The sequence below is a fragment of the Mytilus trossulus genome, chromosome 3 (assembly GCF_036588685.1).
Source record: "Mytilus trossulus isolate FHL-02 chromosome 3, PNRI_Mtr1.1.1.hap1, whole genome shotgun sequence".
Classification (NCBI taxonomy): domain Eukaryota; kingdom Metazoa; phylum Mollusca; class Bivalvia; order Mytilida; family Mytilidae; genus Mytilus; species Mytilus trossulus.
Genome location: NC_086375.1, coordinates 76,219,400 through 76,245,451, shown reverse-complemented (window position 1 = coordinate 76,245,451; position 26,052 = coordinate 76,219,400). Strand labels below are relative to the sequence as shown.

Sequence of the window (26,052 nt, the reverse complement as noted above, 5' to 3'; positions counted from 1 at the left end):
TTAACTGGTTTCTTTTCAATTGTTATGCAAATAACTAAGCTTCAAAACTTACAGTTATTCTTCAACAATCAGGTTTTTTTTAGAATTATAATCTCAGTATATATCAATAATAGTAATTAAATTAATTTTCGGTTTGTTTGTATTCTGTGTAGATTAGTTTTCATTAGGGTGGTGCGAGTTTTTATTTTTAATTGTATATATATATTAATCTAAATATTACCGTTTTTTTATAAGTAGGGCGAGTTAGCAGGAGTAATATTAAACATGATTTAACCAATTTCACATGTGGGGCGATTTGATAAATCAGTTTGTGGCGGTTTTTTAAATAGTGGGGCAACTTGTCCTGCTTCCATTTGAAGGCCCCCTTGAAGGTTTTCTATGACTATATGGACCATCTTTCACGTAAAACCCCCATGTGCATTTTGAAAAGTTGGCAGATATGTTTCTAACTCCAGGCAAAATCTACCGGTATGAATGAAAAAGAAGTTTTCAATTAAGGCTCTGTGGCCATAACAGCTGTCTCATTAGCATTTTAACCACTTCCCATATTTGCAATGAAAACAATAGAAGAAAATTATTCAACGCAAAAACAAAACTTGCTTGTAAATATGAAATTCTCTTTACGGTATGAGTTTTTCTCATTGTTTGAGAATGTACAGTAGTACCTGTAACTGCTTATACCTATTTCTTATTCACTTTTGCTTGATAAACTCACTAAATATCAAACACATTGTACCACATCTCCTTATTTTTATAAGCATTCCAATAACATGAACAATTGTAATTCAATTCTATATACCAAAGCAAAATGAACTGCACCACTTTCATTCACTAGTATGCATCTTTTGGCAAAATACAAGTTCTTAAAATACACAATATATATTTATTGATAAAAAAAAATAATTTGGTATACAGCTCTTTAACAGGTATAAAAAAAGCACAGCTGTGTCATAACTTGTGAAATCTGTGCTGAAAACAAAGACATTGATGGTATTTGAGTAATTCCATATGTGAAGCTCAACATTAGCTCGTCAGTTGGTGGTGGACAGTTATAGTTCCTTTCTGCAGGCTAGGATGAATGACTTTTCAGGAAAACCAATTCCACAAATCAAAACTTTCCTCAAGATTTCTCCTACAATATTCATCCAGATTAGTTCTTTTGTTTGAATTTGACACCGTCCTGATGTTTAATTTTGCAAACCATTCAGTATCTTGCTTGCAAATGGTGCATGAAAATAAAATGGGTATGGCAGTAGGCCCGAGAACACAGTTATTTCGTAGTGCATTTCTTTTAGACAATAAATTCAAATTAAAAAAATCGCACCTGCTCTTTCTCAAAAAGATTTTTACAGTGTAGTGTACTACCAGTGAGACAAATAATATCAAAATTATAGAAACTTCTACCAGCTCTAACTCAAAATATTGACAATTCTGTGTTAAGGGGGGTGTAAAATTCAGTTTGACAGCTTCAGACGTGCTAAAATTTGACCTTTTAGAACTGGACCAATTTACTTCTTAACATAAAGATTCAGCACCCAATTTTTTTTTTACATGTAATTACATCCCCCTACTTGATATTTCATGCATTTAATATCAAGAAATAAATTGGGAAAGTGTATCAAATAAGACATGCAAGTTATACACTGTTTACACTAGGGACTATATTCGTAGACAACGAAAACCAAAGGACGATAACTGTGTCCTTGGACCTAATAGGACAGAAAAACTTGACCAATCTTTATAAAACTTTGCATAACCTAAGCTTAGGCAATTGTGAGATAGGTTGCCAAGTTTCATGGCCATATGACATATATTAGAGATACTAGGGTCATTTTAATATAGACATTTGAATGTTTATTTTTGACGTGTAAATCAAATATCTTCAACTGTCAAGATTTTGGCCTTAAAATTTTAAATTTTGCAAAAATTTGCTTTTTAAATGCTCTTGAATATCAAATATTAAGTATTAAAAGCATCTGAACACTCATTTTATTTATCAGATGTATTGTAATTATTCCAAAGTTAAATTTATATAAGCCTATGCCTGAAAATAGAGATTTTCCAATTTAGGGACGCCTTATATAAATATGCATTTTTCTCAGCCAATTTGAAGATTTTGAAGTTTTTTATGCCTAATTTATTCTTTCATATATATAAAATGTACTTTAAATGTATAGAAAAGTGTCAAAAAGCATACCACATGAGTATAAAATGGTCTTGGGCCATGTAGTACTGAGAATTATTTAGAGTCGATTTAGGCGGTAGCCCATATTGACATATAAAAATGCACACAGAAGCTATTAGAAATGAAAATGTGTAACTTTTTGCTCATTTCTATGCTAAGGCGTTATGATACAAGAAGTCTAATTGCAAAAGGACTCTTGCATTTAATTTTTTTAGAAACAATATAGTCTGATAGCCAGTTTTTTCACTTTTCAATGGAAAACTTGCATTTAGTTTTAGCCTTAATAGGCATAAAGTTGGACCACTTACTATCATACAGAGAAAAAAAATGGTAGCCTATGAAAGGAGTAAGGTGTACTGAGTATAATAAAGTGCTTTTTTTACAGATTTAGTGAAATATTTGTGATGGACTACAGATTTGATGTACAAAGCTCTTCACATTTTACATACATCTATTAGGCCGTTTAACCATGGCCGTGAATACAAATATCTGCACTTTTTTTCTGTGATAATCTACTTTTCTCTATATCCAGAGTTCACAAATGGTTAATTAAATTTGATTTAATCATAGAAACACAAATATCAGGAACAAAAAAGCTGTCAGATAGAAAGTCAGCATGCCTCTTAGCCATAAAATGTAAACTGCTTTAAAATGCTTATTATAGCCGTAGAATGCCAAAATGGCACATTTTAACAGAATTTCTGTAAACCAAAGATGTAAATCCTTTACTTTGATTGAGTTTGACAAACTGAAACCAGCAAATCATTCAGGAAAGTTGCCAAAGTACAGAATCTAGATTTCAGGAATCCATCTCTTAGGCCCGAGAACACAGTTATTTCGTAGTGCATTTCTTTTAGACAATAAATTCAAATTAAAAAAATCGCACCTGCTCTTTCTCAAAAAGATTTTTACAGTGTAGTGTACTACCAGTGAGACAAATAATATCAAAATTATAGAAACTTCTACCAGCTCTAACTCAAAATATTGACAATTCTGTGTTAAGGGGGTGTAAAATTCAGTTTGACAGCTTCAGACGTGCTAAAATTTGACCTTTTAGAACTGGACCAATTTACTTCTTAACATAAAGATTCAGCACCCAATTTTTTTTTTACATGTAATTACATCCCCCTACTTGATATTTCATGCATTTAATATCAAGAAATAAATTGGGAAAGTGTATCAAATAAGACATGCAAGTTATACACTGTTTACACTAGGGACTATATTCGTAGACAACGAAAACCAAAGGACGATAACTGTGTCCTTGGACCAGTAGACAAGTCTCTTTAAAGTGGGTTTGTGCCCTGAAAAAAAGTTTTATAACTTAAGTTATTTTGAAACTTGTGCAACACACATACCCAAACAACTATAACATAGAAGAGAGCATCATTCATGTCAATGTTTTGTTTCTGTTTACATTGTCATTGATATTTTTTCAAAAAGCCTGAGGCATAACTCATGAATTCCTGTCATTACATCCTAAATTAACATAATTACTGCTAGAATAATTATCAGTATGAAATTGATATACGTACACTATCATTGTACAGCCCAAGTCTTCAGTATATATAATTGTTGCATTCATTCACTCTTGTGTTCAGTCGTTCAAAAATATTTAAACATCAACAAATGAACTTTAATAAGGACAAGAAAACACTAGAAAAGATACGTACATACAACCTGTGTTTAAGTGTATTTGCAAGAGAAATATATCTGGTTAAACGATGTATAAAGGAGAAATATATCTGGTTAAACGATGTATAAAGGAGGGAAAATTGTAGATATTGCATTACGATGCTTTCTTCCTAATAGCACGTGGATAGGTTTATATATTTAGACTTGACCCAGTATGACCCGTACCTTGTAGGTCACCGCCGTCGTTTAAACACTAGACTACAGTCGTGTAAGACAATAAAAAGCTTAAGCCTGTACTATTTGTGTGAAGTAAATGTGTTTGTTCTGTACATTTGAATTGTTTTACCTGATAGCAAGGACGTTTATCTATCCGTTTCCTTCTCAATTCACTTTGTCAAATTCTTCTAGCTTCTTCAAAACATACGTATTACTGCGCCCGGAAGTGAGAAAAATATGAGAAATCCTCGTAAAATAATGCTTTTTTCAATTTTGTGGAATCCATTTTGTTATATTTATTATACAAAGATAAAAAAAGTTACGATTAATTATGAATTTGCATATCATTATACGGAACGTTTATGGACTATTTTCCATAGCTGTAAATCGGTCATTTTGGCGGGAAATCATGTACACATACACACGTAGATTGGCTGGTACCCGATCGTAATGTTACACATCACATATATCAAATAGCTAATACCCGGAACGTAGTACCGGGAACTAGGATAATACGTAGACAACATACATAACTAGAACCGAAATTGAAAACGCTTTACAGTTTCTCGTTCATAAATTCCGCTTTGAATTATAGAAGATGCAATATTAATTATATTCAGTCGACTTTTCATTGTTATATCAACATCTGAACTAATTAAAGAATCTTTAGATGTCGGATAACACTCGAAATTGACCCGACCTCTTTCCACACGGAATACACATAATGATAGTTTGTAGTCAGGTTGACTGCTTATAATGCAAAATACACACTAATAACAAGTTCTATAAAACGAACAATACACACTGATCGTTTCTTTAGTCCCCAATGTAAATGAAAGAAACAAAAACCATATTATACCATAAAAAGAAGAGGAGAAATTCGAACATTTCCGGATCTATTTCTTGCCAAAAGACCCCCTGCAAAGATTGCGTATGAAAAGATGAACCTCATGACTTAAAAGTCAGGCCTTAAAGCACTGCCTTTAAAAACTACATTCATGTGTCAACATATTTACTTATCAAGAATAGTTCAGACTTAACCATCAACTTTCTATAATTTTAATTTCTAACTTCTTTTTTCAGTTTAAACGTACTCAGTAATCAACTAGATATCATTGAGATGGAAGCCATCTCTGTGGGCCCTGCTGTCAATAACGTTGGGTAAATAAATATAGTGTGAATAAAAATTGTGAGCGATGGACAGACCAACAGACAGACAGACCTTTGACCTAGGAAATTGTACATACATCATGACACACCCTCTGGTGTTGGTTAAAAATGGATGTCAAGTATAATATTTGAAATCATAACGATTCCCAAGATATAGAGCGGACACAATCTTCAACTCAGGACACAGGGTTGTCAACTAAAACCAAAGTTTTTTTACCTTGACCTTTGACCTAGGAAGTTGTACATACATCATGACACGCCCTCTGATGGTGGTTAAAATGGATATCAAGTATAAACTTTGAAATCATAAAGGTTATCCAGATATGGAGCGGACACGATCTTCACCATAGGACACATAATTGTCAACTGAAACCAAAGTTTTTGACCTTGACCTCTGACCTAGGCAGTTGTACATACATCATGACACCCCCTCTGGTGTTGGTTAATAAACATGTTAAGTATTAAGTATAAAATCATAACGGTTATCTAGATATGTAGCGGACACGATCTTCATCACAGGACACGGGGTTGTCAACTGAAACCAAAGTTATTGACCTTGACCTTTGACCTAGGAAGTTGTACATACATCATGACACACCCTCTGGTGTTGGTTCAAATGGATGTCAAGTATAAACTTTGAAATCATAAGGGTTCTCAAGATATAGAGCGGACACGATCATCACCACAGGACACAAGGTTGTCAACTGAAACCAAAGTTTTTTTACCTTGACCTTTGACCTAGAAAGTTGTACATACATCATGACACGCCCTCTGGTGGTGGTTAATAAACATGTAAAGTATAAAGTATGAAATCATAATGGTTTTCTAGATATGGAGCGGACACAAAGTTAAAGTGTTACGACGGACGGACAGACAGACGGACGGACGGACAGACGGACAGACAGACTGATCACTATAGGGCGACCCGACTTTTAGTCGGGGCCCTAATTAAACCTTGAAATAAAAGAACATAAAAATGTTACCCTTTCTTACAAATAGTGTATTCATTATCATACTTACTTTAAACAGCAAAGCAAATCCATAAACAAGATAGGATGGTGGAAGATAATTCTTTTTACCTGTAATCATATAACAAAGGTCAGGATGAAATTGCAATTAACTTAGCAAACAATTCAAAGATTTTAGTTTTGTGAAGAGCAAAAAAGAAATATCAAACAGTGAAAATAGTACTATGAGAGAATATTTAGAAGTCAAATACATTGTGCATGGAATAAAAATCTAATGTTATTACACTACTTACCTCTGATCATAAAACTTCCTGTTGTTAGGTACTCTCCTGAAGGTGCTGTCTTAGATACCTGATCATGGTATACCCACCATGCACTAGTCACAACCTTAGCATCCCATGCTGCACTATTACATATGGCCATGGCACCAGCTTCATTCAATGATTTAGGAGGTATTGGGTCACCTAATAAATCATAACAGATATGGTACTAAAAAACAGCTATGATTTTCAATATGAAAACTCGTGTATAATCATGCCATGTGTCTAAAAGACATAAATACACTAAATAAATATATACATATATTCATATATTCTTCAAACTTCTGTTCTTTATACTTAAAGCTTTACTCACCTCCATGTTCATGTATTTATTGGTTTCCAAAATTAAGGCTTGTGTCTATTTATTCCAGTATATGTTTTTTTTTATTGTTTTTTTTTTATTAAAATGTTATATTTCATCTTAATAAAATTGAGAATGAAAATGGGGAATGTGTCAAAGACACAACAATCCGACCAAATAAAAAACAACAGCAGTAGGTCACCAACAGGTCTTCAATGTAGCGAGCAATTCCCGCGCCCAGAGGCGTCCTTTTGCTGGCCCCTAAACAAATATATACTAGTCAAGTGATAATAAACGCCATACTAATTTCCAAATTGTACACAAGAAACTAAAATTAAAATAAAACAAGACTAATAAAGGCCAGAGGCTCCTGACTTGGGACAGGTGCAAAAATGCGGCGGGGTTAAACAGGTTTGTGAAATCTCAACTCTCCCCCTATACCTCTAACCAATGTAGAAAAGTAAACGCATAACAATATGCACATTAAAATTCAGTTCAAGAGAAGTCCGAGTGTGATGTCAGAAGATGTAACCAAAGAAAATGAACAAAATGACAATAATACATAAATAACAACAGACTACTAGCAGTTAACTGACATGCCCGCTCCAGACTTCAATTAAACTGACAGAAAGGTAATGATTTCACATAAATTTTATAGGACTTGATTTCATTGCAACATTTCCCATAGCACTGTGTTGGTGTGTATCCATCGATATATTTTTTTTCAATTTGATGACAGAATAAGTCACGTGCTCTAATGGGGGTTTAAAACAATATGTTTATTAGATTGTCATCTATTCATTATATAAAAAAAAACACTGCCCCTCTATTTCTGTTAGGTTTGCCTCACTCAAGTCTTTGGTTTTCAATGATATATTTCATGGTCTTGTTTACCTGTCATATTGGCACAATGTTACTACAATTTTTATTGATCTTTTATATTTTTTAATTCCTTCAACAAAAGTGCCAATCTCAACATAAATATATAATACAACTATTGTGTACTACCCTTCCCCCTTAAAATCTTTAGAACTTAGTATCTGAGAACCAGTTAATTTATTTTACATGGCCTAATCTACTGTAACTTACTGGTATGGTTCTTTATAACAATACTGGAAGCTCCATGAAGATCAGCATGCACATATAAATCACCTGTAGATATAAACATCATAACATATATTAGATCGTTGGTTTTCCTGTTTGAATGGTTTTACACTAGTAATTTTGGGGCCCTTATAGCTTGTTGTTCAGTGTGAGCCAAGGCTCCGTGTTGAAGGCCATACATTGACCTATAATGGTTTAACCTTTTTTTTAAATTGTTATTTGGATGGAGAGTTGTCTCATTGGCACTCACATCACATCTTCCTATATATATGTACATACTGAGCAATGTAATATAAGCTAACATTAAAAACAACTATTAATGATGTTGTTATACACCACCTTTTGTTATATGATTAAAGATCAATTAGTATTTGAGAAATAAACTTGGATGTTAAACTTAACCTGAATCAAAATATTCAATAAATCAAGAAAATATATAGTGAACTTCTTTTGTTTAAATATTGTTATACTTCAATAACTGGATGCACACACTAACTTTATGACTGAATGTCCTTATTGAACTTAATTCTCATTTTTGTTGGTATTTTTTTACACTGAAATGAATTAAATATTGGTCATATGAGTTGTCTTAAACCACATGTGCTGTCTCCCACACACAAAACTACAGTTTTCCTTGAATATCTTAATATCATAATACACAGTAAAACTAGAGTTTACATACCTGGCCTAAGATATTTTTTCACTATCATTTCATTCTGTTGCTGGTCACGACCTCCAACACACAAGAAGTTTTCAGATGTAATAAACCATAAAAACTTTTCAAACCTAAAAAATTAAATATACTATTTGCAATGAATTGTGTCAATATGCATATCATCTTGCTAAAATTATCTAGGGGAAGCTTTTATTTGACTCCTTTTAACTCTGGGAAAATACCATCACCAACGGTTAAAGTTTAAAACTCATTTAGTTCAAGTCATACATTTAAGGTAAATTTTAGCCACTGCTTTTGATACACAAGCTATTGGCCTCAGTTAAATGTTTAACTAAGGAAGGAAATACTTATCTAAAGAGGTTATCTAAGAGGGGGATAGGACCTTTATCGGGACTCCGAAATCAGGTGTTTTTAAGATCAGGATTTCAGGATTGACCCTTTCGGAATCCAATTCTTTTTTCGAATTTCGGGACCTCAGGATTTCGTATTTTTAAGCTCGGGATTTCGGGATCAGGACCCCTCCTACCCTCCCTCATCTAAGTTATCACAGATACTGTCGCCATTATCAACTCAGAGATCATAATTTTGTTTAGAGGTCAAAAACATTTTATTAAAATTTCAATTGATTTCAAAAGGGGTTATCTGCTTATCTATTTGTATGAGTTTGGATTTATAATAAATAATCATTAAATTATCAACAGCATAGAAGTTTGTTAAAAATAACATTTTTTTAAAAGCAATTACCAATATGTCTTCCTTGTTTTGTTGATAGTTGCTGCCATGGCAACTTCTTTTAATGTCTCCTTTGTTTTCCTCTCTGCTGACTTTAATGCCTGTGAAAATAAGGTTAAATATCTAAAAAATCTGAAAAATTCTACCCTATTAATAGTAAGTACAAAGGGTATACCTTTATGGTGAATCAAAACCTATTAACAATGAAAAAATATTCCTTTAAATTGATAATGGCATCAATTAGTTGTTTTCAAATAATTATTTCCATATTAACACATAGTTGGTATAAGTTTGGAACATTTATGAATTAGTACTTATATTCTTATTCATATTATGTATTTGCAGATCCAATCAGATGTCTTCCTCCAGCATTGGTTTGATCAAATCAAAGGTCAAACTTGATTAATTGGTTAAAAAATAAGAAGACAGTCAAACTGAGCATATCACAATAAATCCCCACAAACAGGTACAAAGATATCAATAAAAGGAGATGTGGTTATACTTCAATGAGACAGCAATCAAACGACAATAATAACACAATAATCTGTGGACCAACGTGCATGACAGAATAAGTTTGAAAGATCTTCTCTAATTGTATTTAACCTAGTTATTGTGTTGTTGTCAATTTTAATTATTATTATTTAAGGATTGCATTCATTTGCATGATTTGACAACCCGGCATACCAAGGTATCCACTTCAGGGACTCTACCAAAACGATTTCACAGGCGTTGGTTCACCTCGCGGAATCTAGTTATATACAGTTTAATATTCATAAACCTACCATGCCAGAGGCTTCAATAGTCTTCTGTTCTTTCTTAGCTGCTAACTTCTTCATATCGAAAAATCTACATAAGAGAAATTATAAGAGTAAAGAGGATATTTACAATACAATACAATTATTAATTAAGATTCTTTATGCATTGTACTGCTTTAATAATAACATGGAAAAGATTTACTTTCAAGAATTGGTATAATTACCTATTGACAAGTTCCGTTCAGCTTAGAGGTCACAAATTACCATGGAAATTGCTGTATTTGTTCTTGTTAGCAAAAAACTTAAGCAACAAAATTATTTGATATTTTTGAACATAAAAGTAGCTATGGTAACAAACTTACTTTCTAGAGTTGGCATAAGCACTTAGTGATAGGTCTATGTCTATGTTCATTGGACGTAATATGTCTTCATTCAGGTCTTCATCATCACTTTCAAAGTAGGGGTCTCTATAATAAAGATTCAATGATAACATATACAAGTAAAATTATTCCACACAAATTTAATGAAAGGTTCAGTTTTACATGTATTTTCCCAACAAGAGAAAGTGTTTATAGCATGAGACATGAAATAAGTAAAATCATCCAAAGTGATCTTCTAAAGATATTTTAAATAAGACCTTTCAGGCAAGTTAAAAAAAATAGAATACTGTGTACTGTTGATTTATTATTATTCGTTGGATAACAATTTTTTATGGATTTTGTTGGTTCAGGTGAATTATGAAATTAAATGTTCAAGGAATAGAAAATATTTTATAGGCTTGTATGCAGACTTCTGCAAAACCATGAAATAAAATATCGATGAACGTGTAAGTTTTCCATAATTTATGTAAATTGGTACCTATGAAAAATAAATGAATACACATTACTCAGATATACTTTAGATGCTTTCAGTTATAAGCACAATGTGATCCTTTTTATTATTCAAAACACTCATTTATATTTTACAATGATATCTAAGTCCAAACTTCAGTGTATTTATAATTTTCACAAAAAAAACTTCTTCATTGTTACAGTTAAAATTACAATACAAAACAATAGTATATATGATCATGTTACACCCACCATGCACTAGTCACAACCTTTATATATATTTATTTATTATCAAGAAGAGAGACTCAAAAATAAAAAAAAATACCAATACATACTTAAGTACCACTGAAATATGGTTGGTATCAAGCTTCAGTGATTTTATACATTGTGCTACTGGGTCACCTTGTTGTTGGGCTTCTTTTACAAGTCTCTGAATTTCTGCCCAGTCAATCTGGTTAGCTAAAGCACTTCTTACAATAAGTATAGCTTGGTCAACCTTTAAATCAATAAAAGAACATGATTAGCAATAATCATAATATAGCAAGTGTTTTTTGTTTATTGTCAATACTTTATTTGGCCCAATGAAACTTTTGATGGAAAAACTATTTGCTTACGCTAAACAACAAGAGAGAACCAACAAGTTTTTATTTTTTTTTCGTGAATATAATCTTATCTTGAGCCTTTGTGGGTTTTGATATCATGAGAAAGTTGAGTAATTTCACAAATTATTAAGATTGATAATTGTCAAGAAAGTATGTAAATAATAACTCCATTACAATGACTTGTGTAGCATGACATATTTTTCTGAATTTAATACATTTTACATGTTTTAATATCATCAATAACTATTTGTATTTGTCTCTACTAACCAGTCCTAGATTCATCTCAATCAGTCTTCCTTTGTTAATATCAGTATCCTGCACCTTTTGTAACTGTTCTATTCGTTTCTCATGATCCTTTTTAATATTATCTAACTTTTTCAAGGCTGATTTTTCCTGAAAAGATAAATATTTTATTTAAATTGTGATAATTTCTTTTGGTTTCTCCTTTTCAGACTTGCTTGTTTAATTGATTAATGGAGCAAACAAATTAACTTTAACTATAATATTGAACAACTGGTGAAACAATTAAAATTTATGCTGGTTACCTGTTGAACAGTCTTCATATCCATCTTTTGACCTTCAAGTTTACTGAAAAACTCATCTACTGCCTGAAAGAAAGAAAAGTACAATAATTTTTTGTTGACATATTTGTTATTTGACTGATTGGTATTCAATGTGTGGTAAAATTAAAACTAGTTTAGTCTCCAAAATTGTCACAAATCTGCCATCTCATCAGTGGTTTTATCTTACTAGATACAGAGAATATGTTACATCAAGACTAAAATATTCATCAAATAGCATTGTTGACCTTTAAAAGAGAAAAAAATCTGACCAATTACTGAGAGGAATAAACATTATTTACTACAAAGAACAACTCTATAAAATTAAGGAAATGTGTTGGGACTAATCACCTGAGTCCAAATGGGGTAGTATGCAGTTCAGTTATTTAGATTGATTGTTATTGTAACATATTTTTTTTAAAGAATTCATTATGTATAGCATCAAGAGTAAATACATGTAAATATGAAATATACATGTTATTCAAAAACCAGTGCTCTTATATAAATCTGTGTTCCTTTTGATTGATACATGTTTGCCTAGTGGTAAACGCTAATAATGTCCTGCATACATGCAATAAATTAATCAGATTAAAAATTTTCCTACTATATGGACATACCTGCAATTATTGATAACCAATCTAGCATTAAGAATTTATACAGAAGGTACCTAGTTATCATCGGACTAATATATAAATTACCAACATAGAAATAAGGGTTGCATGAGACTTCATTTTCATTTTTCGACTTAAGTATAGCCAGGTTGGGTTCACTGAAGTAAATTACAGTAAATTACGGTCATTATTTGTGTGAACTGATTACAAACTTTACACATTGTTGAAGCAGCTGCTGACTACAGCACATGTAAATCTCACTACTGTGGCTTCTTATTAACAAAGAAATTACAAAAGTCATACTGATACAGATAGAATAATCATATTTTAATACTTATACATAAGACAATTATGTTGTTAAATTTATAAAGAGAGACAGTGTAATGCAAAGATGTACTAATATGAAATACCTGATTAAAAGAATCATACTCCTGGAATGGCTTCTCCGCATGCTGTTTGAATAACCTCGGGTGAAATTCATCATACCTATCAAAAGTATAACTAATTAGTATAAAAATATTGTGACTTATACCTAATGTGTCAGTTTTTCTTTGGAAAAACAAAGTCTAAACATTTATAATTAGCTTAAACATAGAGCTATTTCAAACCAATACAATAAATGAGAATAATATCTTATTTACAGCCAATTAGATTTATAACATAATGGTTTATTTCTTACGTCAGTAGATCTTCTTTATTTTCTGATCCAGCTGGTCTTTTCTCTTTTTTCTGAATGATGTAGCCCTGTAATATTTCAAATACATCCAACACTTGTACAAAAATGTAAGGATTCAGAATATATTCATTATTATGTATATATTTCAATTTTGTTTATATTTTTTTTTTAAATTGCTATCATTTCTTTTAATTCTCCTAAACATTCTTCACCTTGCATCTCTGTCTAACCATTTGAACTTGGCATTTGCCTAAAATACTGTTCGTAATATGACTGACAAAACTATTTTGGAAAGCTATATAACTGTTGTGGAAATATTGGAATTCACGTTCAACCAAAAGTTTATGCCAGAAATAATTTTTCTAAAAGATTAATGAAAATGAGGAAATTATAATAATAGATATTGTAACATCGCACAATTTTTTACCCCAAAAAGTTATTTAGTCCCTTGAATTTACCTAAAACAACCTTTTAATCTGATAAATTGATAATGAAAAGACAAATATTCTCTCCACACATGATTTGTTTCAGGACAGGTACAGGTATATCAATTTCAAGTGTATAAAGGTTTTACCTTGCTCTCATTTTCTTGTAAGAGTTTAAAATTTTCTTCTGCTTCCTCTATGGCAATTAGTAACTTTGTAAAATCTACAATAATCACATGATTATTCACATGAACATAGTCTTTTAAACTCAATACATGTAAAGGTACAAAATTAACACTATAGTGCACACCTTGAAATGTCTTGCCTGTTTTATCAATTCTGACTGTATATGTCTAATGTATGTGAAATCAGTTTCATACAAAATTTGAGGATCATATATATATCCACCATAAAATGAGGTTAAGGTCAGCTGCTTACAATACCAGTAATTTTAAAGAATAAATAAGTTTTTCTTACAACTTTTAGTAAATGAGAAACAGACACAAACATGAAGACTTGACATTGATGAAAGAATATAAATTAGGTCATGGTCGATTGAACCCTTCAGACAGACATGTACAAGTAAAGTGATTGTATGAACCAAGTATAGGTCACCTTTTCCTAATGGTATCTGTGAAACCAACCTCAACATGAAAACTTAATGTTTATTGATGAACCAAGTGTTTTATTCAGTAATTATAAAACAACAGGAACAAAAAATATTAACAAGTGGAAAATTTAGATCATATGGCAGCCATTCTCCATTCTATAGTATGGATCTTTTTAGTTGATAGTTTACCCCACAGTTGGATTAACACATTTACATCTTGCCTTTAATAAAATATTTAGAAGACTAGACAAAAACATTTAAATGATAGAAATTGAAATACTTCTTACCCAGTCAGAATGAAAATTGTTTTTCAAGATTCTGTAGAACTCATTGGCACATAAATCAATAGATTAGACTATAATGAAGATGTAAACAAACCTTTATCAATTTCAAAGCCTTTATCTATTTTACAATTATCAGGAAACCCTGCTGTCGACAAACTGTGATCTATTAAACCAGGACCATAATCTGTCAAAGAAAGTAAATTATACTATTTCACCTCGTTATACTTATTGTAACTATGAAATTAATAACACAAGAAAATACTCTCTAAATGTTCATACATTTGAGTCAAACTCATGATTTCATCATTGGACTTTTAATATGAATTAGATGTTTCCATACTCACCTAAATGAGAAATAAGGATTTTTCTCAACTGATCACCTGGCTTTGCAGAGAGTAAAATTCCTCTTAAGCTAAAAATAAAAAAAAATAAAAATAATTATTACATGAATATTATTATAGCATTTCTAAATTTGAACAAAAAGGTCTGGACTGTTACAGGCTTGATATTGTTTACTTTCAACAAATAGTTGTATATAATCAATTAGGTATTAAACCTATGAATGACCCTTTATCTGTCTCAAGATAACCTTTGGATGTCATGCAACAACTGCTTTTTAATCACTATGTCAAACAACTACACGAAGCAATATATTTTGCAGAAACCTTCATGGTTTTAAGAAATGACAGACAAATTTGCATACAAGTGTAAATATGTTTATTCTTCAGTGAAAAAAACATTGATACTTGTAAACTAACTTAGCTGAAACAATGAAAAAGAAACTGAAAATGATTTTGACAGCATATACAGTGTAACTTCTGAAACTTACGATTCTTCAGTTGGTACTACATGTTGCTTTGCTGCATCTATTGGATATGTTTCCTTGACAGCAAATCTAACATCCTGGCATTTATCAGTTCTAGGTCTGAGAATGTTCAATATAGTGTATTCAAAGTCTGTTAACACTATATTTCCCTAAGGCAAAAAATTACAACATGAAACTCAAACAGACTATTGGCAATGGCAATACATCATTGATATAAGTTCAAAAATAATATAAAAAATCTTCTCTTTTCTACTTATGTGACACCAAAGTATAATCATCTTTCAATGGCTTGACTTTTTTAGCTTTCTTTCTTTATACCCATTTTGATTTCAACATGGAGGTCAATTTGACATCCTTCCCATTTATTTCTACTATAAGCTATGTATTAGTGACAAGCTAATTCAAACTACATACTCTGTCATATAATTCTAAAATGATGTGATATGCAGCTTCTGCTGATCCAAACTGTAGATCTATAATTCTATCAACACCTAGCTGTTCAATCGACTCCAGTCTTCTCCCCTTAATGTGCTTTCTCATCTAGAAAATTAAAAACTGCCATAAGTCTTTAAAACAACATAATCTTATGTTAAGCAAATATTCTATGTAATTAAGATAAAAAAAATACAAGTTAAATGTTTGCTTTAATATAAGAAAACAATTGTTTGTCCTTTTTACAAATACGATTTTACTGAAAATTCAGATATTATTCTGTGCATTTATTCTGTGATTTTTAAAGACTAGACAAAAATGTGAGATGACTTATTGTGAGTTTAGGAAAATCTGCACACAATGATAATGTGCTTCCTTATTATTGAGATACTCACTGATTCACATTAATCAAAACCTCACAATATTTTTTGAATTTACAGTATTATTAATGTATTTCATCATACATGTACATCTATGCAGACAAGGCCAACCTGAAAGTATTTATACCTTCATAGAAAATCCAGAAGGTGCCATATTTTTTGGCCAATCAAAACCTGTAGTGTGGATTTTATTTCCAGATTCCATCAAAATCATGGCTTTCTCATCTGGCCTGAAAATTAAGAAAAAATCATTTAAAACTAGGTTCAAAGTGCTGAAATGCTTTGTTTGGTTATCATAAGAATATCAGTTCACAATTACTTTTACAATTGATAACTGGATTGTTAGTTCACAATAATTTTTAGAATTGATTATTGGATTATTGGAATATTAATTGATGAATTGATTGATTGATTGGTGTTTAACACCATTGTCAGTACCTGCTGCTATTTCGTCTTCAGTTTTTAATGGTGGAAGAAACCAGAATGCTCAGAGGGAACCACCAAACTTCATTTAAAAAACTGACAATCCTAGTTAACTACATGTAAGATTGGAGAACAACTGACCTGCACATTTGGTTTTCCAAACTCACAACCTTAGTGTCAACAGCCAAGGGGTTCAAATTTGTTTTGAATTATGAAAGGAACAGGACCATTTGAAATTTCAAGAGAAAGGTCCTCCATCAGAAATCAATGGTGGTGTATAAATCATCAGTGTAAAGAATGGAAGGTTGCTTGACTTTTGTTATAAATTTAAAGATAAAAGGGCCTCTTCTAGAAAAGACAGGTCCTAGACCTTGGACCCAAACTTGTTCGAACCCTTGCAGCCTAGTGATACAGTAGTTCAACTTCTAAGACCACTAGGCATCTGTTGGAGGCCCCTCCCCTTACTATGAAGTATGATCATTGAAATGATATATGAAACTGTTTTTACAAAGGCATTCAATGACATAGAACTTATTACATTCTGAAATGTACTATACTGTTTAAACAGGTTTCATTTATATAGATGGTGCCATTTATTCAAAATACTTGCATTCTATATGAAGAAATGGCATTTTTTGTTGTGTCTTATAAAGATTAATTTATTAAACATTATATTAATGAACTTGACCACAGGACACTATCTTTTACATTTTCTGTAGTGTTAGTATTGTATTCAATTTTTTTTAAATTTTGGTTCATTTACATGTTTTTAGTTTGGCAAACATTTTTGATAAACAACATGTAGTACATATTTTGTTTTTAAGCATGGGTGCTGGATTTTCTCGCTGTGTTGAAAACCCATTTGTGGCCTCTGGCTGTTCTTTGGTTTGGGTGTTCTTTTTGACACATTCCTCTTTTCCATTTAAAAGTTGTTTACTTCAATGATAACATTTTCTCATGAGTGTTGTTTCTATTATACTAACCTCTGCAACTTAAGAAGGTATGTCTTGCTATCTATATCATACACATTGTTAACTCGCATCCCACAGTACCTACAATAAAAACAGTAACTCTGTCAGCTATATCATACACATTGTTAACTCGCATCCTGCAATACCTAAAATAACAATAATGTGTCCCCAGTACACAGATTCCCCATCTGCACTATCATTTTTAATGTTCAGTGGACCCTGAAAATGGGGTAAGAGCTCTAATTTGGCATTTGACAGAAAATTAGAAAGACCATATCTTTAGGTGTCATACCACCAATTACTCCCACAAATTTAGAACGTATGTGAAAGTAGGCCTACTCGGACAAAAAATAGTGCATTTAATGTCATTGTTTACTTAAACTAACCAACAAATTGGCAGAAATGAAACTTTTGGTGAAAGAGAAATATGTTAAGACCATTTTGAGCTAAAATTTACTTGTTTATGAGTTTGCATTCAAAATTGAGGATTAATGCACTCCATAGTATACTAATTTAAGATTTCCAGAAAACCAGGGGTTATTTTTAGCGGTACCTCTTTTCGGAAGACCTTTTCTTTTTTATATGATTTTAAACACCTGTTGAAAATTGGCATGTAGAAAGCTGATACATGTGTGATTCAGGATATACCTGGTTTCTATGAAGTTAAACTTAAGATAAAATATTTAGAAAGCTATGAAAATTGTAAAATTTGGTTGAACAGATAGGGACTTTTAATTGGTGGTATGACACCTTTAAGAAAAATGCGGTGAAACATCAAAATCAGAAAATAATTGTTTTTTTTTTGTCTCAACTGATCATTTGAGATAATAGTAGCCACATTTCAATCTTTTTGGTGGCAAAATGTCACATATTGCAAATTTAGAGCCTAAAACTTGAGTTTGTGCTATTTTTAGCTTTTCCCATCCTGACAATATGCTTTTATATAAAAAATGTCCTAAATTATGTTATAAATGCACAGAAAGTCATTCTGTGGTGTTGAACATTGAAACATAGGTTGTTTACTACTCCCAAACATTTTTTTTCATGCAGATTTAATGAAATTATTTGATTTTTACCCCTTATATCATTGCGTCATACTATGTACTTGGCAGATAGCATAGCCTAATGTAAACACTGCAGAAACTCACAAAAGAACCATCTTTTATTCCAAATGAAATTTTTATATCTTAAATTTGATTATCTGATGTAAATAAACACAGTTAAATGACCATGACTGCACTTTTGATCAATTTGTAGTACTTTACTGACACCAGATGAAAAAAAGGGGGGTCAATATTCCTAGATACTTCAATACCTTGGATTTTTTACTCAATTCATTGCAAAAATTGTGGAAAGTCTTTAAAGAAGTAGTACAAACAAGGAAAAATCAGCAAAAACTGATCTTGATATTGAAAGTTTATGTACCTGTAGCCCAAAATGAAATTTTCAACTATTTTCTACCAAAGTCATGCATTACAGTCAGTTTAAATTGAGCTGTGAAATTTTTAATATAAGTCACATAATGCTCAGATAGGCTGTTCTTAAGTACAAATTGACTAAGGATTAAGAAGAAAGCAAAATAAAAGATTTCTAATCAACTTTTTTGTCTCTTTAGGTGTCATACCACCAATTACTCCCACAAATTTAGAACGTATGTGAAAGTAGGCCTACTCAGACAAAAAATAGTGCATTTGATGTCATTGTTTACTTAAAATAACCAACAAATTGGCAGAAATGAAACTTTTGGTGAAAGAGAAATATGTTAAGACCATTTTGAGCTAAAATTTACTTGTTTATGAGTTTGCATTCAAAATTGAGGATTAATGCACTCCATAGTATACTAATTTAAGATTTCCAGAAAACCAGGGGTTATTTTTAGCGGTACCTCTTTTCGGAAGACCTTTTCTTTTTTATATGATTTTAAACACCTGTTGAAAATTGGCATGTAGAAAGCTGATACATGTGTGATTCAGGATATACCTGGTTTCTATGAAGTTAAACTTAAGATAAAATATTTAGAAAGCTATGAAAATTGTAAAATTTGGTTGAACAGATAGGGACTTTTAATTGGTGGTATGACACCATAAGGAATATGTGTCATAAGTTTGAAGTTGATTTGGACTTCAACTTCATCAAAACTACCACAACCAAAAACTTAAACATGAAGCAGGACAGACAGAGGAAAGAACGGATGCACAGACCAGAAAAGAGCCAATAAATGAGGCATGAAAACAATAACAGTAACACATTGTTAACCTGAATAACATAGTAAAAACATGTACTGAAATTTCCAGCATCCAAACAGAGAATTAAACCTAGATCATTTAGCACTGCAGCCAGGTCTTAACCACTAGACAATGAACATACACCTCAAAAAGAAAAAAGAACCAAGAAGATTATTTTAAAAAGATACATATGTAGATAACAGTCAGACAAATGACACCTGCTGTATACTGATATATATATATATATTATATTCAGTAAAAATTAAGACATTTGAATGCATTGTAGTGTATTATGAATACACTACTATTTATAAATTTCAGGAATAATGATTCAAATACTTTAAATAGTAAAATACGCAATAAATTCTGATAATGATTATAAGTTAAAATTTATTTACCAAATTTATTATGACAAAATCTGATATCTTACTTTCTTATTTCCTTTATGACAACGGCAATATCTATTGTACTAAATCGAGTCTTCATTTTTTTCTAATTGTTGAATGACCAAATATCAAACAAAAGTATATTCAATCAGTAAAATCTGGGAAAGTTTCTTTCAATACATTACACATCCGTTTCGTAATGACGTGATCTATCCAATTGAAAGAAAAAACCCGAGAGCTGAAGTTTCCTAGGTAGGAGATACGATTTTCACATATTTCGCGCCAAATTTTCTCAGTGGAAACTGGGATTACTGGGATTACTTTGACTTGACATTTAAATGCCTAATACTGCCAATTATTGCTGTACCATTTATATAACGAATTTAGAGAACAAATACACAATGCAAAATTCCTTTGTACTAGTAAAAACAAGTTACACTTTGTATTGTTCAGTTTATTTGTCAATGCAGAGAAAGGAACTTTTTGGAGAGATGTTTAGGAATATACAGCTCAAAATCATCTGAAATTGATAGGTAGATATTTGATTGTAATTAGTTGAAATTAAATCTTTACAAAGAAAAGATTATGTTTCAACCAAAATTAATGTTTAAAATTGTTTTCCCCCTAATACTTAACTATGGGGGATCTAGAACTTTTCATAAGTGTGGCCCGCTGACTAAACTAAGGTAAAGCAATACACAGTTAGGAAAAAAACTTAAAATTGACACTCATAATTTTTAAGGCACTGGCTACGGTTACATGGAAATGTAACAATAATAAAAATATTATTGTTACATAGGAGACTAAATGCCGGAATTCAAAGTCGGGTAAGGAACCGATTAATTACGAATGTAACAATAATACCTGAGGCTACGGTTACATAGCGTTATTGTTACATGAAAAATAGCAATATACGATGGGTCTATTAAAATGTACTAGATAATAAAAATTAAAGACATTTATTTTATATTTACAATACATACAATTATTAAATATAAATTCTTTAATTATTTAGTTGCAATGACATTTTCTACATATCCATTAAGTGGTTTTTGGAGCATTTCTGAGTCCGACACATTTTTGGTGAAACCAATCCAAGCAGCCATCACACACCAGTGATGCAGCACAGTGGCGGATGCAGGAATTTTCGAAAGGGGGGGTGCTAGCCCAGGGCAAAGGGGGATGCAAAACATATGTCCCGATTCAAATGCATTGATCGGCCAAAATAAAGGGGGGGTGCGCACCCCCGGAACCCCCCCTCTGGATCCGCCACTGCAGCACTGTGAACGTCCATATCTCATACTTGACAGTTCCATTCTGCGATATCCCTTTTTGTGACAAAACAAACATTTGATTTTAATTTCACATATAAAACTGTTTTTAATGATCACCATATAGAATGACTTAACTTACATGCGTAATTCTGCATTTAAATGATGTAGATGTAGCAAATATGTCGTTGAAAGATGGCAAAAAAGGGGTTGGAGACTTGGTCTGTGTCAATTCAAACTTTGAATTATGAAACGAAATGAATATTTTGACACATTGATATTCATTTATAGGTTAAAATAACTTACCTTTGGTTTGGACGAGCTCCGTCTGATTTTGAAACGAAATTACGTCCTCCGTGGATACATGTATACCGAAGTTCACAGTATTTTACTTCACAGTTAGCAAACTTTGTTATAGATGAATCAATTGTTTTAGAACTGCGTTTGTAAAGCTGAATGAAATTTGTGTCTTGATATTGTTTCAGTTTTGTTTCAAACGAATCCCAAGTTTTAAATTTTTCACCCACAACAAAATTGGTCACAAGAATCTCTTCATCCATTGTGCATTGAATAATGACAGTAATACGAATAGGTGTACAGTTAAATACTTAAAGTGGACACTTTTCTCAGCCCGAGTTCTCAACAACAAACCATTGGTCTATATTTTCGCCTTTGGCACTACTTATCAAAAGTAGTGTCTTTAAAACACCCAAAACCATTTATACGTTAGAAAAAACAATTTAAACACAATTTGTTAACGATAATATTTATCATTTATAATTATTACAAGTATTATTTCGTACATATGCAAGATTAAGGCAACAAAACTATACAAGATTTAAGTTTAATGATTGCTGTTTTTCATGTAACAATAACGCCATGTAACCGTAGCCTCAGTAATTATTGTTACATTCGTAATTAATCGGTTCCTTATCCGCCTTTGCATTCCGGCATTTAGTCTCCTATGTAACAATAATAATTTTATTATTGTTACATTTCCATGTAACCGTAGCCAGTGCCAATTTTTAAACACCCTCTTCCCCCTCCTGTTTAACAAAGAAGGCTTTGTATGTGTGTAATGCATGTATATACTTATAGAAAGAGAATCTTCCATAGATTTTATTTCTAATGGTCATAAGGGTGAAATATAATCCCTTTTGGGTGTAACCCAATCTGCATTTCTTAGATACAAAATATAGCATAAAAGGGGGGTGAACATGTCACAAAAGTCTCCAAAATTTGGTCTAAAGGAAAATTTCAATCAGTTACAGTGATACTTTTCCTGAATCCATAGGTTTATATCTTTCAATAGTTTAAATAATTATGACGTTTGGCAAGGCTATTTTAATTTTTTTCTGGGGACTAATCTATCAAGTGGTCCAATAAAAATCATATGCATTTCTGCTTGTTTTTCCAACAAATTGAATTGAAAAGATCGAGCGAAAAATCTTTGTTGATAAACACCAATCTTATCAAAATAAGTTCTCAACTTATTTTAATAAGATTGGATAAACACTAGAATAATTTATGGACCTATGGACGGTACAAATAAGAAAATACGGACTGTCAATTATAGAAATGGCCTATAATACATGTTAAAAACAATCTAAATGTTCATATAAACACACTAAGAAGGCTATATATTATTCTCCAATTATCTAAAAATAAATTTTATTGTACAAAAACTTTCATATTTAAAAAATTCACAGAGGCCATAATATGAAACTTAACTTCTAACTGTGTATTGCTACCTAAAAGGGGTGTGTGTGCTTCAGTCATGCTTCAGTGATCCCTTATATAATTAACCAAACTTTTCCTACTAAAGCCCCTTCCCCCTTGGATTTGCCTATGTTTTCTATCTGAGCTTGAACAGACAAAATGTGTGCAATGTGGGTCACTAATTGGATCTTTTTTTAATTTTATTATTTATTTTTGAGGAAGGACATGCCAATGTCAGTGTGTTGTAATATTTTAATATGATCTGATTTTTGTCGAGTGCAACTTCTGTCGAAGATAGCTTGACATGGGGATAGTGATTGTGCAGAGGTGGTCTGTTAACTATAGTAACTACTTTTAAGCTTTATATTTTAGGGGTGAAAACCTGAATGCTTCATACATTTTATAAAGATAAATGCTGATAAAATGTAGTCTTTTTTGGGGAAGAAAGTTATCAGAACATTCAGACAACACAACCTATACAGTCTATACACAGCCTGACAACTTATTGTATTATTCTTTCCACGATGTAAGAGGACAAACACATGTTGGCAGAATAATTTTAACAAACAACCAAAACATTTTATTTTATTTTATTTTAATTTCTTTTTATAGTTTATTTACACACTTACAATGAACTTTCACTTTCAGTATGTTGCTATTAATAACGTTACTTACCATTGTAACATTGTGACGTTTAAATTTTAACAACCCGATTTTGTACTTCAACATGATTTTATGTATTGTTTTTATCCTGATGATGGTGCCCTAGGCACCGAAACATGTCGATCAATAAATTTCTGCAGCAGTCCCTAAAGTGTTGTTGTTATAAGACTCTCTACATTTTATAAAGATATCACGTGTTATGAAGTTTATGTCTCAGTCTGTCAAATGTTCTTGACCTCATTTTCATGGTTCCGTGACTACTTGAAAAAAAAGTTAATATTTTTATTATGTTTAATTTCTCTCTTATTATGAGTAATGGGATAACTTTTCTTCTGACCTTGAACTAATTTGATGGACTTACTTTTTATCTGACCTTGACCTCATTTAATGGATCAGTGAACAAGGTTAAGTTTTTCTTGGTCTAGTCCATATCTCAGATATTATAAGCTTTAAATAGGTCTACTATAATTGAAGTATGGAATGATTGTAAAGTGTACATGTCCAACAGGCAGTTGTTACATGTATCTGACCTCAACCTCATTTTCATGGTTCAGTGGTTTAAGTGTGTGTTTAATAAAATTGAGAATAGAAATAATAATAATAATAATAATAATCTTTATTTCAAGAGGGTATGCTCAATTAGTACAAACACTATTCTCCCTTGAGGCCCTCACACTCCACTCACAATGCAATTCACACAATTTCTTCATAACAAAGAAAAACATAAGAAAACATAAATCAAAGTTGATATATAAATTACAGAATCATATCAGTATTTATTCAATCACGAATAAATACAGGCTAGCACATATTCATTTAAATATTTCCTGGATTTTCAAGTAAAAACTTAAAGCAGTTTGTTTTAAAAGTATTTATGTTTGACATGTGTCTTAGTGCTTCTGGTAGTTTATTCCATAAAGTTGGGCCAGAATATGAAAAAGATCTTCTAAATGTGTTTGTTCTTGCCTTTGGTATATTAAGTAATTGGGTAGTATTTGATCTAAGTTGCATTCCATTTTTATTTGTAACATAGGAGATTTTGTTAGACAAATATTCTGGGACAGATCCATATAAACATCTATGAACATATAAGGCCTTGTGGTAAATCACACGATCAGTAAATCGAAGCCATGATAACTTTTTAAACATTGTATTAGATGGGGTATCATAAGGAAGTTCAAGAATAATTCTAGCTGCTTGTTTTTGAAGTTTATCTAATCTATTTGTATTTTGGTCACTGGTGTTTCCCCAAATTGTACAACAGTATCAATTTGGGCTGTCCAATCAAGATTTTAATTAATAAAAACCCCAAGGAGCTTTTCACATCTCTAATGTGTGAGTTACCAACACTCAAATTAAGAACATGGTCTGTTTTTGCTAGTTTCTGTCGAGAAACAATAACCATAGATGTAGTTTTTGTTGGATTTATATACATCTTATTTCCCTTGCACCATTCTTCAATTCTTTCTAAATCATTTGTAATGCTGTCCTGGATGGTATTGAGACTACGACCTGTGCAGTGAATGGTAGTATCATCTGCATAGAGGTCTGCTTGAGATGAGGTTATATGAAGGGGCAAATCATTAATGAACAATAAAAATAAAAGGGGGCCTAATATGGAGCCCTCAGGTACTCCAGTTTTTATTTGTAATGCCCTTGACTTAATTGTCATATTTTCCACTTGTTGGAATCTATGAGATAGATATGATTTAAACCAGTTACATGATAAATTTGAAATTTTGTAGCACTACAGTTTTTGAAGAAGGATAATGTGATCTACCAGATCAAATGCTTTTTTAAAATCTAGGAAGATAATACCTATAATTTCTCCATCATCAATTGCTTTCAACCACTGATCAATAAGTTTTAGTAAAGCAGTATGACAAGAATGGTGGCTTCTAAATCCAGACTGACTTGCATGAAGGAGCTTATATTTTAATAGGTATAGGTATAGGTGTTTGCAGACATGCTTTTCAAAAATCTTTGACATAGTAGGCAAAATAGAAATGGTGAATGTGTCAAAGAGACAACAACCCGACCATAGAAAAAACCCAGTAGATTAAGGTTGTTTTTCTATAGCTAATACTACATGCATT

At 31.5% G+C, this 26,052-nt stretch overlaps 2 protein-coding genes across 2 annotated transcripts in view; one reads left to right on the top strand and one right to left on the bottom strand.

Annotated features, from left to right (window-relative positions):
- The window catches only part of LOC134712451 (ribosome quality control complex subunit NEMF-like), a 31,236-nt gene extending 10,730 nt beyond the window's left edge, over positions 1-20,506 (bottom strand). The window contains exons 1-20 of the mRNA XM_063573987.1: positions 20,348-20,506; positions 17,705-17,773; positions 16,426-16,528; positions 15,901-16,026; positions 15,490-15,635; positions 15,005-15,072; positions 14,755-14,844; positions 13,916-13,989; positions 13,345-13,409; positions 13,076-13,151; positions 12,040-12,102; positions 11,762-11,887; positions 11,228-11,388; positions 10,425-10,529; positions 10,090-10,153; positions 9,320-9,408; positions 8,582-8,685; positions 7,885-7,947; positions 6,468-6,638; positions 6,227-6,285 (exon numbers count right to left, since the gene is read on the bottom strand). Of these exons, the coding sequence (XP_063430057.1) occupies positions 6,227-6,285; positions 6,468-6,638; positions 7,885-7,947; positions 8,582-8,685; positions 9,320-9,408; positions 10,090-10,153; positions 10,425-10,529; positions 11,228-11,388; positions 11,762-11,887; positions 12,040-12,102; positions 13,076-13,151; positions 13,345-13,409; positions 13,916-13,989; positions 14,755-14,844; positions 15,005-15,072; positions 15,490-15,635; positions 15,901-16,026; positions 16,426-16,528; positions 17,705-17,773; positions 20,348-20,403 (1,878 nt within the window). The 5' untranslated portion in view covers positions 20,404-20,506. The remainder of the gene's footprint in view (positions 1-6,226; positions 6,286-6,467; positions 6,639-7,884; positions 7,948-8,581; positions 8,686-9,319; positions 9,409-10,089; positions 10,154-10,424; positions 10,530-11,227; positions 11,389-11,761; positions 11,888-12,039; positions 12,103-13,075; positions 13,152-13,344; positions 13,410-13,915; positions 13,990-14,754; positions 14,845-15,004; positions 15,073-15,489; positions 15,636-15,900; positions 16,027-16,425; positions 16,529-17,704; positions 17,774-20,347) is intronic.
- Positions 20,507-20,600: 94 nt separating this feature from the next.
- The window catches only part of LOC134712448 (alpha-mannosidase 2-like), a 41,714-nt gene continuing 36,262 nt past the window's right edge, over positions 20,601-26,052 (top strand). The window contains exon 1 of the mRNA XM_063573986.1: positions 20,601-20,836. The gene's annotated coding sequence lies outside the window, so the exon portion shown is untranslated. The remainder of the gene's footprint in view (positions 20,837-26,052) is intronic.